Source organism: Hippoglossus stenolepis, chromosome 23 (genome assembly GCF_022539355.2).
Source record: "Hippoglossus stenolepis isolate QCI-W04-F060 chromosome 23, HSTE1.2, whole genome shotgun sequence".
NCBI lineage: Eukaryota > Metazoa > Chordata > Actinopteri > Pleuronectiformes > Pleuronectidae > Hippoglossus > Hippoglossus stenolepis.
Genome location: NC_061505.1, coordinates 12,712,836 through 12,732,350, shown reverse-complemented (window position 1 = coordinate 12,732,350; position 19,515 = coordinate 12,712,836). Strand labels below are relative to the sequence as shown.

Below are 19,515 nucleotides of genomic sequence, written 5' to 3'. Positions count from 1 at the left end.
CACGTCTGTCACTTGCGGTAGTGAGAATGAATTTGATATGGCTATCTAAGGAGAGGGATAAATCTAAGTAACACAAATTACAGTCTACAAATGAGAAATGAATACTATTTATTATGTTTTAATTTATAGTGTTAACTCACATATTTCTACTTAGATTGGTTCCTGAGATGCATGTCTGAAAAACAGCATGATATCTACTGTTGAACATGCAATGTATCTTTTTGTGAAATTGACAATGTTGCGCCATTCTGCTCCAAGGAATATTCTACTTCATCTCCATAGTCACTAGGCACACATGCACATAGCAGACTCAGGCCAACACACACACAGGTCAGAGGAGGAAGATAGAAGGAAGAGCAGAAGACATTCAGGTGAATTATTATGACTGTTTTTGTCAAGGACCTATTTTTAGCATAGTGAGCAAAACGTCCCTCTATAGAAACTAAAAGCCACCGCGCCGGTGTAGTACTTCTATTTGCTTCTGCGTTGATGTGTGTGCGGGCATCATGTAGGCACTGGCAGGATGACGCACTTTTTATGATGTCATCTGTCCTCTGGAACAGATTGCATTTAATTGGTCGGTCGTTTCACAGCCGCACGCCTTCTTTTAACAAGCACATCTATCAATCACACACACACACACACACACACACACACACACACACACACACACACACACACACACACACACACACACACACACACACACACACACACACACACACACACACACACACACAGTCTTGTAAAAAGTCAATCATCTCTGCTGAGGAGTGGAATCGCCTTAACCTCGCACTACACTCACACAAAATTTTGTGTGAGTGTTTCATTTGAAACTGAGGACTCTTAGATTGCGCACATACGCAGATATACCAACATTAATTGCATAGTATCTCCCTTTTTCCATCAACACATACTCAGTTGCAGCTACTGGTCCTCGAAGTCTCACAATGCTCACTGAGGCCCTTCCAACATGAATCCTATTGTGACTGTGCAGCGATACATCAACCTTAACCTCATAGTCTTGCTGTGTCCTACCTCAGTGTTCTCCTAGTTTGCAGGCCTCAGTAGCACAGATAACACTCCAGGTCTACCAGCCGCCATTTATCACCTCTAAGCACCAGCCCACTCAACACTTTACTTTGGTGGAGGAAGAGCTGAAGGAGTTGGATGCACTGATATCGTTCATTTGCATAATTCATCCCTGGAGTAGTTTATCCCTGAAGATCTCCATGACAACAACACTATCATGAGATCAGTGCTGACATCCTGACCTTCTCGGGTAGATGGACAGTTCTCGTTATTATCATTTCAAAAGAAGCATGTTCATTATGTCCTGAACTAGCAAAACAAGATGTATGAAGAAAGCAATTCTACATTTGATATGATACAGAGAGAACAATCCTGTCCTCATACAAAGTGAACCTAGCAAGTATGTAATCCACTTGTTACCCAGCAGTCATCTTTGCCTTTATATTATGGCAACCATCAGACCTGATAGTAACCTGAGAGATCCTATCTGAAGTTGAAAAATCAAAGTGCTTCTTGAACGTACTGTGACCACTTGTGATTGCCTGCTTCATATGCAAGTAAACAAATATGTAATTTGTGCTTAGATTCAACACATTTATGTGGTGATCATTGTTGATATTGTCGTACTTAGTGCTGATCACTTGTGATCCTATTACTCCGGATGGATGCTATTACCAGGTCTGAACCGGGTCAAAGAGATGAGCAGGCAGTTCCCCTTCTCTCACACATGTTCTACATTTTGAGATGCAATTACTTGCAGTGTTTTATTTTGCTAAATCAGTTCAATACACACAGTGACTTCATTCCATTAACATAATATAAATATAACCTGAAACTGAAATGATGACAACTAAGTCTGGAAGTTGAATCCCTGAGCTGAGCAGATAATACATTTAAAGATCCAGACTCCAGCACACAGGAGGGAAGAAATGACCAGCTGCATGTAAACGTGTGTTAGAGATGAGCTAATGGAGTGAATGTCAACATTAATTCCGAGCCTCAAACCAATTTCTCCTGGTGGGCAGATTCCTCATGTGCATGAAAATGTACTCCGTGTCTGCTGAAGCAGTAATGTGCGACAAAGCAGCAAAGGCATGCATGACTTTGGAGACTTTTCTACTCCCTCTGCAAAGTGATGCCAAGCATGATTCTCATTTCCCCGTCGAGCACCCATGTTGTTTGAAGAGCAAATGCACTCGTGACGATTTAAGCAGCTTTGGGCATGTTGGACTTCAAATGAGGTGTAGTCAGGCTCATTGTTGGCAGCAGAAAACAATTGAACAGTTGACCAACCTGGTCTGAAGTCAATAGAGTGATGTTTCTCATGCGGAGAAACATTATCTCTTACTACCTCGCAAATCTGCCTACGTAGTATCATTCCACCAAAGTGTGAGCACATGTGGTTTAAAATGGAATAGAAGTTGAAACTTACCTATGAATAATTAAAAGACTAAAAACAACCCTTTTGGACCACGTGCCAGGCACAGAAACGCATTTTTCACAGTTACACCATCAACAATTTGATTCCAACATTCTTGTGTTGTGTCCTTTGAATGTAAAAGCAGATCCCCACGTCTTTTAACCGTCTCTCCCAAAAAGCTGGTATATAACTGTAGCTACTTATAATGCACATGTAGAGAGATATATAAAGAAGGGAGAGGCTACGATAAAACCCTGTGCCAGCCATTGACATCCGCTTGCTTGTGCACCATAAAACAGCGGAGCAGTGATGCGGCAGCCTCAGCCACACTACCAACGAGGCTCCTGGCCCTTGTACTTGGCACTGTGGAGTTCTTTTTGTGCTGCTTTATGAGATGGGATATAATATACACCTGGCTGCTGCAATAGAGGAACACAGACTTTGTAAAAACCCTCTGTGTTTTCTCATTAGGTCACAATGGGCGTCGCAGTACTTAAACGTGTAGAAAGCTTAAACTCAAAGTAAAAAGCAATTTATGCAATTTATAAACTGCTTACCTTCAGAATGTATACACATATAGTGCAGCATGTATGGAAATGTGATACTAATGACAGACACAGATCTAAAAGAAATGTATAAGCTCTGGCCCATTTGCATCAACCACGTACACTGCCACTGTCACTGCCACTTAGTGATGCCTCGCACATGGTTTCCATGAACATTATGTTGCTACACCTTGCATATCAATAGGCTACGTACATGCAAACAGAGAAACGTACAAGTGATCAAAAACACCACAAAGCAAATGCTGCATACATTCATCTTAGTTAAAGAGGCTGTGATTTGGTAAACAATACATCCCATGGAAAGAAACCCTTTAAACTGCGCCAATGTTTACATTATACACGTGCATATCCGTGCAGTGGCAGCCCATCATTCTGTTTACCCTCAATTCTGTGTCTTCTGGATAACCATGACCTTGATGACTGGCCCACATGACAGTTTATAACGAGCCTGATGCTGACAAAGCTAATTAAAATAACTAACATGTAGAACATAGTAACGGTTCCTTTATGAATTGAGATCATTTACATTTTAATCCTTTGTGTGTGTGTGTGTGTGTGTGTGTGTGTGTGTGTGTGTGTGTGTGTGTGTGTGTGTGTGTGTGTGTGTGTGTGTGTGTGTCTCCATAGCAATGTATGGATCATTTGTCCCTGAATAGAACTACTTGTGCATGTGCACGCTTTAGCTCCGTGCCAACTGTATGCGTCCTGCTGTGTGTATGTGAGTTGGGTCATATCCAGACAGGTTGATTCATGGGCCTCATCCCTCCTATTGGGATCCCTATTGATCAGGCCCGGCTGTGGGCTGCTGCCGACCGTGGCCGGGAACCACAGAGCAGTTATCGCTAACAGATACACAGTCGGTACGGCATGATGGGATCCGTGGGCCCTGAGGCCTCGTGCAGGGGTTGGGAGAACAGAGTAGGTATTATTATAAATTGTTTTTGTGTGTTATTATTTCTGAAATTAAAAATCAATTTAATAAATACTGAGATTGTATGGGGTCAGATGTATATATTCTTGTATTTTTTTTGCTTAAAGAAGCAAAGGTGGTCAGTGGTTTCCACTTTAGTCTGGTTTGTTGACATTCATTTTCACTTATTTGACATCGCTCCACCTGGGCAATTGATCTGTGTCTCAGTGTTGACTCGGTTTTAATCCCAGGGCAGTAAATGTTTAGTTTTTTGTCTATAATGCAGCCTTTCTAGCCGTCTGTCACCTTTTCCCCCTGAGGTGACGGGAATAATCTTTTCATTTCTGCCTGTGCAGTAGAAAAGCACATAATCGGATTTTGTTACATTAACGCAGGTCTGATCATATCTCTGCTGTGGCAATATATAATGTGATGTTGGCCTTAGAGCACAGGTTATGCAAGATAGAAAAACAAGAACAGTGTGTCTGTGAAGCAGCTATATGTGCCAGAAGCTCAGTGTATGTCATGATGATATCCTAACGATCGTCATTGGTGCAATATTCTTTAAATTTACACAAAGATGCAATTTAATTTAGAGCATTATTTTAACAGGATATTTGACATTTAAATGTGCTTTATTAATGTTTTTTTAGTCTGCACTACCATATTTATTACGCCAACCAAGTTATACATTCATAAAGTTACCTTAAGTGTTCGCTGTTGTGTCTTTAATTTAACTTTGAAGTATATACATCAAATACCTTTAAATGTCTATGTATGTCTAACTGTGGGACTGGAAATCTGAAAAGTACTAGCACATTTTCCCAATGGCAATATTTAGAAAAAACAAATTATTTACAGAAGGCTTAGTAAAAGTGACACTGGTCCTCTGGACAAAGACCTAATCAGGGCTTGGTGTCTCACACACGCGTATCTCTACACCGCGCTGCTGCGTAGAGTTCAGAGGTGTGTGCACACTCGATTAGAGTCTGCAGGAGTGGACCGTCTGCTGCTGATGCTGTTTGCCATCGCCTCCTCAGACCCACAGTCGCACTGTCTCGACCCTGAGGCAACACAGACAAGTTGGGATCTGTGTGTGTGTGTTTGTATCAGTGACTGTGTGTGAGAGAGACTAGAGCAGGGGTCGGCAAAACATATTTGATAACACAGCTAATAAAGTTTTATATAGAGTTATACTCAGTGTTGTGCCAGTTCACACTTAAAATTAACTAACTGCGTTCACCGTTCCAAAAATGAGCAAGTTCACATTGAATTGCTACATTTTTTATTGGGATGATTTAGGTGACAAACTTACGATCATGTGTTTAGTTATGAATCGATGGTGTCGGATCGTGTCTGCGTGTTGCTCCGCTCATTTTAACTCTGAGTCCTGACTGTGAGCGTCTCGTCTCGTGCTGCACTGAGCACAACATGTGGACAAGTCATTTTTCATGATGTTTAAATGCAGCCTCATAAACTCTGGAGCGAGTCAAACAAACACTAAGTTGCTTAATGTACTGATCAGGTCCTGATAACTTATGATGAGTGTTTATAAGGTAAAAGTGACAGCAGGTCAGAGTGGAGGAGGACACAGGAAACTCCAGCTCGGTACAAACCAGCTGCAGCTTCTGCTCTGATCACTGAGCAGCTGAGACCAGAGAAATTCTGTGTTTTCACTGTTCTTCAACAAAGTCACTGACCGGCTGCTTCACGTGAATGAGCTCTGATCTCACTGCGTGTGTCGCTGTGCGAGGAGTGAGTGCGGATGTGTGTGTGCTGTCTGGGAACACACACACACACACACACACACACACACACACACACACACACACACACACACACACACACACACACACACACACACACACACACACACACACACACGTTTTCTCTCACTCATGGTATTTAAACTGATTCGTTCAGTTCCTCGCGAGTAGCCAATCCCCTGAACTAGAGGGATGATATGTATGCCAACTTTTCTGCAAAGGAGCACCATTTACACTGCAGGCTGGAGATATACCTGCTTTTTTGCCATTGCATTATTAATCTAATTGTTCACATACTCCCCAGTTATTGACACAATTCTGGTCCAGGCCTCGGGCAACTGATGAATAGTGTAAAATACACGTGCTCCCACTAAGTCTTTTTCAACATTTCTGCTGTGCAAAAGATATATTTTTGCAGGTTTCCATATTCTCTATAAAATCAAACTGATGAGCCACCAGATCAGGGTATTTGCAGACTTGCAGTCTATTAGCTTATCTTAAAAACTCTCCACCATACAGCCTCTACTATTCAACGAGCAAGCTGCATCTTGAGCATGTGCAGCGTAGATTTCTGAGGATTTCTGAGGATTTCTGTACATAAACAAACAAATGGACAAAGAATACACGAGGCAGCTATCAGGAGCACATACACATTCGTTTTAAAGCAAATATAAGGCCAGCCTAAAAACTACATTTAGGATTAGGTATTGTCAATTTCACCAAATCTGGTGTTATAACTGGATCCTGCCCCGGACATTTTTGTTGACTGCCTCATATTCACCGACGACGCATAGTTGCAAGAAAGGACTTTCACCTGATCGACTTACGTTGTTCATCATACAAGTGTCAAATTTAGTTGTAAAATGGAACTTCATAATGAGTTTCAAACCGTTTTCTGACACGCCGTCGGGAGCCTCTCAGCCCTTCCAACGTCTCACACCATGCATGCTAATTAGGATTAGGTATTGTCAGAGTAATAGTGGAAATAAATCAATACAAGTATAATTTGTACCTCCCATCTTTTCACACTAAGAAAATTGATTCTGTAACATTCCTTGTTTTGACTTACAACCATCAGATGTTTTTCATTTGGAAAACAAAATGCCACGTCCTAACAGGCTCCACAGCCACCATCTAATCCAATCAGATCGAATTTCATCAACAGGAAATTGACGACAATATAGTGGACACTGACTGAAAATGCAGTGTCTTCAAATAAAAAAGTATGTGAATCTGTCCTCTGTCCTATATTATTCAACTCACAGCATCAAAGACATCAAAAAGGGAACAAATGTAATCAAATTAAGGAATGAATGTCGTCAGTTAAAGTCACACGAGTGAAAGTGCACTGATGTGTATGTGTGTGATGGCCTGTGATAATATATGCGATTGTCCCTGGGCAGTATCCGGCACCAGCTGTTGGTAATAAGCTGTGGCTTTTAATGGACGCTCCCTCTAAGCTGCGGAGCTACAGGGCACCAAGGCTCATCTACAGCGGCGGCCTGGCACTATACTTAGTAAACACGCCTGCTGCTCCCATATTATAGCCACATTAGTCTGGCCCCCTTTTTTTTTCCTCCCACATACTAGCTCTTCCTCTACCCCCTCATGGAGTCCAATCAACCTAATAGATCTGCAATGAACCTGCCGAGCATTGTAATGAGCCTTGAGTTCGAACAAACGCCAGAGGACTTTGTGTGAATCAGTAGCGGGGAGGAAATATGAATAGAGATAAGACCATTCTTAAAAAACAGGGATTAGCTGCAAGGTGAGGTTGAGATGGAAAGATACACTGTAGATGTCTAAGTTTCCGGGTTTTGTCCTTGTGATTCTGTCAGTGTCTTCCAAGAGTGTGTGCGCACATTAAACAAACTCTTTTACACATTACTTTTTGAATCTCCTCTGGCTTTGTATTCACACTCCTACACTCACTTTCCCATGGGATGCAGGTTTAGCACACAGTAGCACACGCTGCTGCACGTTAAAGAATCTCCAGACGCGCTTGGAAACAGCGCCTCTGTCTTAACCGCAACGTCTTCACCTTTTCCCTCATCATTTGGGAATTTGTGAAAATGATAATTGGAAAACACTTTGACGGGAAGGACGTGGGCTCTGTGTTCTGATCTCTAAACAAGATGGAAAGATTAAGTCACGTTTCTTGAGTGAGAGAAATCAAATCTGAGCATTGGTGGTCTGTGCAACTTCTCTTTGATTTGGGGATTAGAGCTATGGACTGTTCATCGCTGTCTTAACAATTACTCTGAGGCTAATGGAAGCAGACGCTGCTAATCTTCGCATGCTGGCACCAATGTAGATCTAGCAGTGCTCTTCATTTTGTATCCCTGGTGTGTAGTCTCGCGCTGCTCAGCTGAATACACTAAGCTCAACGATTACACACTATTAACAGGGCATCATTCATAGCAAACCAACACAATTTATCAGCAGTCAAGATATTACAGTTTAATTTATTTGTTTGAGAAAAGACAAGGATGAAATATATCGGCGGCAAATTTGAGTGATTGCCACGTCAAGGATTTCAGTCTGCTAAAGGCAGGAAATCAACAGAGCAATTGGAAGAGTCACTGTCAGCAACATAAACATTTTAAAAATCTGGATTTATTGTCATCAGTGTTAATGATGCCATTTCTAAGCCACAGCAAAGTCGCACTGAATATACAGCCAGACAGTTGTGGTTTTATATGCTGGGAGAAAGGGTCAAACATGCAATTCTTCTTCCACCTAGCTCCGCATCTGGTCTGACTTGTCAGATACAACTGTTTCCAATCCTAAATATATAACCTATCATCCAAGCCATCTCGAGCCAGAGGGAAAAGCTTCAAAACACAACTATTTCTGCATGTATTTACTCCCTGGTCCACATCCTGTGTAGCAACAACACAAGCATACAAACTAAATCTGAAAGTAGGGAGGTGGATAAAAAAAACCAACAACATAAAATCCTTGTCAAAAACAGCCTGTCAGGAAACTCGTGGGTGGGGAATAAGCAAGACATGGTGTCCACTGGCAATTTCAAAGAAAGCATATACTACAAAAAGGACATTTTGATAAGGAGAAAATACATTTTGCCATTATGTGTCAATGAAATCCCAAATAAATCTCATCAGGATCCAAATGTGAGATGCATATTAGTGCCTGAGGAAAGTGAGCATGTTTAAATGGAGTAATGGGCACAAACATGCAGCGAGTGTTCTTTTTAACTGAATCAGAATGGACGGTTTACACTACTATAACTCCTCCATGTATGTCTATCATTTTACAATCTATAAATCTATACGGCCATGCAGCCTTCCGCATTTGCAGCTCGGAGTTTCCGCTATTCAAGCCACCGTTGTGTTAAGACACAGTGAAGCATAAAATGGCATAAACGGTGCCTCAAATGGAGCAAATGAGTGGCCGTTTAATTGCAGTGAGTTAAACCGGCTCCCTGTGGTAAGGTGTGAGAGTCAGATGCCTTGAGTAGTAATTATCTCAGGTAGCTATCTCATTACCGCCCTCCTTTAGTATGTAAATGTGACCACAGGCTCGGTTGTTATATTGTGGATTGGACATTTTGTTGTGCTCTTCCCGAGGCTGTGCTGTTTATCACCAGACAGGGGGAAATAACTAAAGTGCCAGCTGCGTTCCCAGGGACAACAGAAGAGTGTTAACCGTCTTTGTGTCTACATGTGTGACCCATGTATAAGACTTGTTCAGTTTAAGTAGCCAGGTCGCTTCTATCAAACAGAACATGGCCTCACTGTGCAGCACTTTAATCATCAAGGTGATGAAAGGAATTCATAAATTATGAACGTTATGAACCGTTTCAATGTTTACAGGGGGGCTGTTCATCCAGAACTGTATTCGTTCAGAATAAAGCAACTTACATAATAAATTGTCCAGCTTTGCATACAATGTCAAGGAAAAGTAGGTGAATCCTTGGAATTTGCAACATTTGTTTCAAAGTAGTCCTAAAACATGGTCAGATCCTTATATGAGCAAACAACCTATTGAAACTAATAAAATAAAAACCATTGTATTGCTGTTGTCCATATTAAATACATTGACAATGTAAATTAAATAAACGCTAACTGGAGCCAGGAGCTTGCAAATCGCGAGTCCAATAAATGAGACCAGAAACAAGGGGGGTGTGGGTCAGGGCGGCTGTAACCTATAAAGAAAACAACATATTGACTTTGCAATTCACAAGAAGCATCTGCTTATGTGAAACACGTCTCATAAAAAATAATTCTGAGAAGACCCACGATGAAGAATGGCTGATTTGCATAAAGCTACAAAGGGTTACATTGTAATCCCAAACGGTTCATCGGCCCACAGTTACACAAACTGCCTTTAAATGGAGTTGATTTGGTTCTGTCTTCTTTTCCCAGGAAGTGGGCGTCCACCTGAAGTTTGCCTACAAGCAAGGCGACACCTCACGACTGGGAAAAACAGCACTGTGTGTGGTGTAAAGAAATGCTGAGTGACTTTGTGAAAATATTGCTCCAAAGTGAAGTATGGTGAAGTGATTTGAGGCTGATTTGATCCGACTTTGCTGCCTCTGGTACTGACAGCTCACCATCATACAGGGGGAAATGAATCCCTGAGTTTATCAAGGCATCTTAAAGGATAATGTCTGAGTGGCTTTGCGCTAGCTGAAGATCAGTAGAAGCTGGGTGATGCAGCAGAACAATGACCCTAAACATAGAAGTAAGCCTAGTACTGAATAGTTCAAACTAAGGAAATCCAGCTATTGGAGTGGCCCAGTCAGAGCCCAGATGTTAACCCAGTACAGATGGTCTGGGATGAGCTCAGAGAGCTGTTCACAACAGATAAAGGCCCTTGCAGATAGAAAAGTCAGCAGCACTCCACCGCCCTTGATATGCGCTATGCTGGCCGCTGGGTCAAGAGCAAAATATTTTCTGTTTCATTGTTGCCATATTCTCACTACCTACAACAAGCCATGTGTTAAAAACACACGACTCGCGTATTTGACTGGAAATCATATAATTCAGGGAACGTGTGTGAATATACCAAATGAGCTGGGCTCTGTGAAAGATTTTAAGAAGATATTTGAGTCGGGTCTGTTACTTTGGCGGGGCTGATTATTTAGTCGTGTCTGTTATCGGGAAAAAAGGAGCAATAATGTCAGGGACTAGGTAACCCAAATAAGAATGCCTGTCCGGTTTGGGTCGGGCTCGATTAGCATTCAGGCAGGTTCAGGCAGAAGAGAAAAGCATCTTGACGAATGGATTTCTGAGCTCAACTGTGCCGGAGTCACATCCTACCTGAAAGGGCCTTTAGAGTACGGCTGAGCTGCAGCAGCTCTGTGAGTAAGAATGACCAGTTGCCTTTGTCTATATGTGTGACTCAAGTGAAGATCAACTCATATCATGAACAACGCACACAGGAAACTAGGTCATTCCAAAGCCTTCACATACGTTTTCTCAGCAATGTGGGAGTTTTACAAAAACTACAACAGAATTAAAATAATGACTTGGGCAATTGACAAATTGTGAGGGGGGTTTGTATGACTATTATAAATGGAACGTGGAGAAAAACGATATGTTCCACTAAGAATCAACCTCTACTCCAGCACAGAGCCGGAATCCCTCATTTTCTCCTCCAAATTGGAGATGTGTGGTTCGCTGAGCATTGGTGCGAGCATGTGTGGTGAGCAGGCCAATCCCTGCGCAGCATCAGCTTGAAGAGGATTCTGCTGGCTCAGACTAGCCTGGCGTTGGCATTCAAGGGAGGGAGGCAGAAAAAAGGGAAAGAGACATGCAAATCATCTGAGCTGAGCAGTACAAGGCTTGAGAGAGACAGGGAGATGTACAGGGAAAGATGTCTCTGCCTCTGGTAATGCTGTTTTTTTGGACTCAGAATGAAATTCAGCAATAGGATAAGGATCTCTGCCTTTAGTCCGCCTGTCAGCCTCTACATCTGATGGACGCCAATTACCTGTGCCAATACCTGCCTCGTAAGCCCGGTGGTGGAAAAAAAGAAACTTGACAATTTCGAAGAACAGCAATATTAACTTCCAGCAACAATGACTGTCAAACTCTCTGACTGGTACGGAGCTAGATGTGCCATTCTTTCCAATGTGGGTTTGCGTAGCATCTATTGAATTTTGACAAAGGCTCTGGGGAAGGATGAGTGTGTGTGTTCCTGTACTCGTATCTTTGTGAGAACCATTTTAAGCATAGACCCTACAGAGTGAGGACATTTTTTGGAAAGTGAGGACATTTTGGCCGGTCCTCACGTCTTCAAAGAGTTGTTTGAGGTTTAAGACTTGGTTTTAGGGTTAGTATCAGGTTTAGGTTAGGGTTAGGCATTTAGTTTGGATGGTTAGGGTTAGGCATTTAGTTTGGATGGTTAGGGTTAGGGGCTAGGGAATGCATTATGCCGATGATTGTCCTCACTAAGATAGAAGTAGAAATGTGTGTGTGTGTGTGTGTGTGTGTGTGTGTGTGTGTGTGTGTGTGTGTGTGTGTGTGTGTGTGTCTGTGTGTGTGTGCGTGTGTGTGTGTGTGTGTGTGTGCGCAGGAGTGCTCGAGTGAGAACTGGCAGTAATTCACTCAGCTGATCCGATTTTCCAAAACTTATGAGAGCTATACACAGCATTATGTTTAAACCAATGACGGAGATTGGACAATGATCACAGGCTGTTACTCACTGCCATACCGCAAAGTGTGGTACAGTCTAATAATAATCTAATGAAAGAGTTATTTGCTATTCTTTATCTACACTTTTATTTAAAACAAAAAATACACTATCTCATCCAGCCACAGCTAATATACTCTTCACCACCTAACTGGTTCTTCGGATGAACATTAACTTCTTTCTGCTCAATATGCGATGCATCACTGTATGCCCAACACTAAATAAAGTACGAGCTGCTCAGAAACCCCTCCAAGGCCTACGGAATGTGCATGCGCTTAAATGCACACATGGCAGAACCATGTTGAATTTGCAGACTGACACAGAAACAGCTTGTATCTGAAAAGCAAAGCCGAATTATCTCCCTCTTCTTTGCCCGGTGGTCTTAATGAAGATGAAACTCAATTTGCACTGGCCTCCAAGATGAAAATTTAATTAGTTTTTTTCACTCCTTCACCCTTTCTGGATCTTGATTCTGGCAGAGTAGTAAGAAACGGGTGTGGTATCTGAGTGTGTGTCCCTACTCTCCCCTGCACCCCGGGGGGTGAACGTGTACCCAAAGCAACACTCAATCCTACCGAGTGTCCGAGCTGCAGTAAACAGACAAAATGTGACATCAGTATTCAGGCGACATCAGAACCCTGGACCAAACACTCACTGGACAAAGCTTCACACACACACACACACACACACACACACACACACACACACACACACACACACACACACACACACACACACACACACACACACACACACACACACACACACACACACACACACACACACACACCAATATTTTCCATATAAGGAACAAGAGACATGCTTGAATTATCACAGCACAAAACTCTCGGGGGAAAATGTACACCAGTGGATTGATTGAAAACATCTTTATCACGCCCTCTTTATCCCTTGTGTGAGAATAAAAAAAAAAGAAGAACTTTTCTCATTCCATGCTACGCATTCTGCTGTGCTGTAGATTGCCACCACACATTCATAATGCATAGAGGGTACTGCAGCGAGACAAAGCCAATTATTAGGAGGCGAGCGATAACACTGACACATTTCTAAAGCAGGAGTTGGCTGCTGCGAAGTGCTGTGAGCGAGAGTTTTAAAGTCTACCCATCTCATTGGTTTCTACTGTTTGTGTGAGGTGTTGATACGTCCCATTAGTCCGTCCATCTCCCCGTTCTTCCCCTCGCTCAAGTCTCCCACCCTCGCTGATTCCAAATGACATGCTGATTGAAAGCTAGCACACTGTGACATGTCAGCATATTTACAGATAAAGCCTCTGTTCGTGTTTTAATAAATGCTTTAATGGTCCACAGCACTTCAGGCCTGGTACACAACAACACGGAGGGTGAAATAGAATTTGCCCATAACTGCGTTTCTTGCTCATAAGTTATATGAATGGGAAAGTCATTTCGAAATTTAGTGCAATGGGGTAGAGCTAGCTAAAGGAAAGTCAGCCGTTAATAGGCGTGAAGATATGCATTGTACATCAGCATTGCTACTACACGTCCCATTTGGAAATGGGAAGCACACAATCACAAGGCACACTAGTTGAAAGTCTGATAATCAGAATCCACTTCAGGCACATGAACATATAATGGGGCAAATATAACCACAGTCTTTTTTACTGGCATCCAGACCTCCAAGTCTGAGTCATTGCATCTGAGCTGCTACATGAGTCACTTTCACAAACTTCATGAACTTGAAAATGACAGTGGAATAACTCATTGAATCCTGGGTCCTGATAAAGCAGGCAGTGCAGCATAACAGCATTGCACAGCACAATGTCATTCACCCAGAATTGTCCCTGTGCTCTCAAACCGGTTAGTCATTCACTGAAACCTTTCAAATTTGCATTTACATTGGAAGGCAGTGCATTTTATGAGACTGAGCAAAACGGGGGCTAAGGGTTTTGTCTTCTCGCAATAAACAGTTAGAAATCCCCTCTTTAATATACAATACAAACAAATGGAAGGTAATGTAGTAGGCAATATCAAATAGCTGCAATGCATAAAGAATGTAAGAGAACAGGGTAGGAGGCAGACAGAGAAAAGTGCTGAGTTCAGAAGCGATTTCTATTCAGCAGTTTGTCAAAGGAAAGTTTCCCTGTTCATTTAGCGCAGCAACTGAAGATAACATATATAATTGGTGTTTGTTTGTGTGCATGTAAATGTTCACAAATATTCCAGCTGTATAATAAAGAGGTGACGGAACCAGTCTGTCACTATGGCAACAGGGTGAGCGCATATAAAAGAACATGCGAAAGTGGCAGAAAGTATAGAATGAGGACGACTTACCGGCTTGAGATGAGTCACCTGTGAGAGGACAAAGAGAGGGGGGAAAAAAAGAAAAGATGGATCAGTTCAACGAGAGGAGCAGAATGTCACTTGAGTATACCTGCTCGCAACAAAATGAGATTTAACAGCAGGGAGAAGAGAATAAAAGAAGTCAGGCTGGAATTAGCATGAAGACGAGTGCTATTCCACACTTTGGACTCAAAACTGAGCTGCTAATTGGGACAGTGGAGGAGAACAACTACCAGGAATGTTCAGAAGGCGGAATTCCTATTTTATTAATTCAAGTTTAAAAAAAATCAAAAGTTGACTTTCTGAGCAAACTTCTTGACAGTCCACTTCTCTCTACTCTGCAAACAACTCCTCCAAGGACTCATTAAAAAAAAGACTGCATTGTGTGGTTCCCTACAAACTATTTTCCCTCACTGCAATTACCATGTTTTTGGGACTTTTAAAACCCTGGATTATATTAGTATCTTCTTTTTTAGGTTAAAGCAGCCTAGCCAGGAGGAATATTAATAATACAAAATAAAATCAAGGTAAGGGAAACCAATTATAAGAATTCAACAGTTTAGTGGCACCAGTATGTAGTAACTTCTACTACACATAGGTGCAGCATCACTGAGTAGAGATTGTGTTTCTTGTCACGTCCTTTGACAAGGACATGGCACATCTGCGATGCTTCAGGTAGACTTTACATCGTGCACAGTTACTGTCAGAGACACAAACAGAGTGACAGACAGCGACAGAGCAAGCGGAGCATGAGCAGGAGAGGGTGGGAGCCGAGGCCGGGGTTGTTCTAAAGAAATTTAAAGGATCACCCAATACATAAACCCACAGTTTAATAAAAGGGAAGCAAATAACAAGGCTTTCACTCCATTTGGCATTCATTCCAATGTCCTACAGATGATTCAGTAAAAAGTAAGAAGTGTTTTAAAAAAAACATGCATAACTTTTCATATCATTGATCCATGCTGTCAGGTAAGACTCCTAATTAAAAAATTGGAGCTGCTACATCAGTTGGCAGGTGTTAAAGAAAGTATTAAAGTAAGTATACAGTGGTTGTGAAGATCAATTCTTGATGGAGGGCATGTCCAACTAACTTATGAAATGCATAACTTTCTTTCAGGGAACTTGAGCAGCACACACACAAACATACACACACAGTGCAATATCTGCACCTGCTGCATTTTATAAATGCCAAAACAGCTGTCTTGGGCCTATGTGCCTTCCTATTCCAGGAAATGTCTTATGTATTTTTCTGTATTTCTCTGTTCTACAACGGCAGCTTGTTTGTAATGTGTGATAAGAGGGTAGCTTAACATTGGTTTGTGACCACTTAAGAGACTCGTGTAGTGACCATTCTAAACCTGCCAGTTTGTAATGTTTTGTTCTATTGGCCTGTGTTAATACTCCAGAGCTACTTCAGATGTATTCCTCCTCAAACAGTTCTAAAACATTTTTTTTTGTGTGATAAGTCTATGGTGCAGAGTGAAGTTAGAAAACTTGGTTTATCTAAAATAAAGATTTCTTAGTCAATATGTTTCAGACAATGTTCACGTGGGTGGATCGACATTATATTCACACCCACAACTTATGAACAACAAATTAAAAGCTCTGTAATTCAGCTCGATATAAACCACTGCAGCAACAAAACAAATGTGGTGCTTTTACTTTGAATACAAATTGCCAAAAGGCGAGTGATTCTATGAATGTTGCTACCATGACAGAGATCAGATAAAGAGTTCAATGTTTTTAATTGTAATTTAATCTCTATGTGTTCTTGACGGTTTTACTTAAAGACATGCATGGATAAAAAGTTCATGAGCACACTCAAATGAACACTGTCAGGGAGAGGGGATTTCCACCACAGGCCAATGAGCTGCTGGTTAGAGTTCCCTTATGTCACTGCCAGCCATGAACAAAGTGGCCCATGCAGGACAGGCTGTCATCCATATTGGCGAGATGGCTACCACTACATGTCCAAGGTGAAAAGAAGCCTCTTCAATCCCAACACATGGATCAGAGCGGGAACGCCAGCCAGAGCAGATGGAGCACAGGGCGCTTTGCCTTGCAGCACCGGCCTTGGGCTCGAACTACAGTCCAGGCACAAGAGCTGAGACAGGGCTTAAATGCTCAAAGTGGTGGAGGGAGGCCGAAGCCGAGAACATGCCAGAGGAATGAACACAATCAATACGCTTCCGTCTCTCAGGTCTTGTTTGTTAATATCCTGGATATTGACAAGGATTTCTCCAACCCCCAAATGGTATCAGCTGCCGTGCTCGCTCGGATATCGACAAACCTGCTCGAAAAACACGAGGGTAGCCAGTGACACAGGCAAGTAGGTAAAGTGAGTGTTTGTGAGACAGGAACCAAAGACAGGGGAACGGAGCAGGTGAACAGATAGTTGGCCAAACAACTCTTGCAACTTCTCCCAGACCACAACAGAACAAAAATATAAGCGACATACATGCTCCTGTGTAATAGCATGTTATGGCAGCTGTATACGAATATAAGCTGGATGCCAGTAACAGTCTGGTGCTCAGTTTTTCATGAATTTTGAAGTGAAAGCTGCTGAGGTGTAGTGACACTTCCGTCAATTTCTGAAACTGAGTAGACTTCTTTTGTATTTTTTTTACCCAGTCACATCTTCCACACCATCTGTATTGTGTATGATACACATCATTACACCTAACAATGCATGTGACTTTTTGTGACCACAAAGGCATCAAGCTGCACAACACACACACACACACACACACACACACAGTTAGATGTTGGTAATTCAGTCTCACAGCCAAGAAGCAGTGACCCCTGGCTGCTGTCGATTTACTGTCCATCTCTTAACACACTCCCCAAAACCATTTCAGCAACGCTCAGCTGTCAACCCTTCTTGCCCATAAATGAGAGTGTGGAGAGAACACAGCACACATGAATGAGTGAGACACACGGCACTAACACACACGTGTGTGCGTGTAAAAGGTAAAAAAAAAATTAACTATTCAAGGCCGTGTAAGGGCAGACTTTTCAAGTTCACATCGCAGGTTACCAGGAAAAAGAAAGTTATCCACATATTGGCTGCATACTTGGGCTCAACAGTTTTTACCTCAGTCAAAGTGGTTATATTTTCACCCTGTCCATTTGTTTATTGGTTGGTTTGATTGGAAGAAAGATAAGGTAAAAACTAATTGAGGGTTAACCACAAAATTTGGTGGAAGGACATGGTATGGATCAGGGAAGAAGCTATACAATTTTGACATTGTCACTGATATCATGAAGAGTATTTCATGGATCATGATGAAAAAAAAAAATGTAGCACATTTAGAGAACTGATTTCAATAAGTGTGCGAAATTTGGTGCAGCTTGATTCAATTTAGTGGATTATGTGGACTTGGAGTAGATATGCATTATGCTTAGTGCCCCTTCTAGATTTTAAAGTTATCTAGAGAAGGTGGATGTTAAAAACACGCATGTCAGATTACTTTCCTGTAGCCTACCAACAACAGTTTTAATGTACTTTTCAAGTTCCAATTTGCTAAGTTGTTCTAAGGTCCACTCATGTTTCTTTTTACATGTTAGTTAAAAAACAAAAAAACACAGTTACTGGCTTGCTCTCATGCAGGTTATTGATTGTTCAACTTTTAATCCTGATTGAAAATTATGGTAGGATCATTGATGTTACAGAGCCCTCTTCAGATGTAAGGTACAGGATATTGCAGTTAAGTTGGATAATGTTAAAGGGGACATAGCATGCCCATTTTACCACAAGTTGATATGGTTCCTTGGGGTCTTAATGAAATGTCTGTAACATACTTTGGTCAAAATACCACAAGGATCATATAAAACAGCACCCTTTTTACCCTGTATAAAACAGCCCTCCACAGAGTGACCTGTTTTGAGTGCCTGTTCCTTTAAATGCTAATGAGCCAGCTCCCCCCTCCCCCCTCTCCCCCCATGATTTTAAACAATATAAATTACATATTTTATATGATATAAATTATCAAATATGCATCCCATACTTTGTATTCCCCTTGTTGTCCTGGAGTTTTAATTTTCCCAATCACATAATTAAATGTCCCCCTCTGCCCATCCACTACAAGCACACAAGCAGACAGACAGAGAGAGAAAGAGAGGTGGGGGGGGGGGGCTATGAAGACCATCATTTACCCCCGAACCCCGACATTCAACGGGTACAACAACAAGCGGAGAAAGCAGAATCGCGGGCTGACCTTATATATACAGTCTATGGGGCTGACCAGCGGAGAAATGCTCGTCCGGTGTGAACAGCCAGGCGGCTGCGTGCTGGAGAACGGCGCTGTGCTGCCTCGCAGCGGCGCTTCCGCGTCCGGTGTACCCCGGCGCTTCCGCGTCCGGTGTACCCCGGCGTAACTACTGTACCCGGTATTACTGTACCCCGGCGTAACTACTGTACCCCGGCGTAACTACTGTACCCCGGCGTAACTACTGTAACCCGGCGTACAGTAGAGCTGACCAAGACCATGTAGGGAGACTTCCAGTTCCTTGTTACGACACAATACCCAGGAAGCGCAATCGAGTCGCTCAAGCATGACGTTTCTGACTTAGAGGAACTATAACAAAACGCGCGAGTGTTTTTTCCCCAGAGTTTTTGGGTTGGTAGACATGCCAGATACCCACATTAACCTGTAGAAGCACTAACAAAGTGGAATTTGCATGCTATGTCCCCTTTAAGAAAGGCAGACATAGAAAAGTCATTTCTCATTGTTCAGAGCAGAAAAGGCTCTGGATCATGGTCCAAAAGGAAGGTTTAACAAACTCTCACCCTAAGTTGATGAACTCTGAAAAAAATCAGATCCACAACTGACTCAGTTAGTATGAG

General features: G+C 42.2%; 1 protein-coding gene across 6 annotated transcripts in view; it reads right to left on the bottom strand.

Moving 5' to 3' along the window:
* The window catches only part of nrxn2b (neurexin 2b), a 544,842-nt gene that overhangs the window by 399,031 nt on the left and 126,296 nt on the right, over positions 1-19,515 (bottom strand). For all 6 annotated transcript variants that reach the window (XM_035149292.2, XM_035149298.2, XM_047338920.1 and 3 more), the window contains one exon: positions 14,661-14,678. In XM_035149292.2, the coding sequence (XP_035005183.1) occupies positions 14,661-14,678 (18 nt within the window). The remainder of the gene's footprint in view (positions 1-14,660; positions 14,679-19,515) is intronic.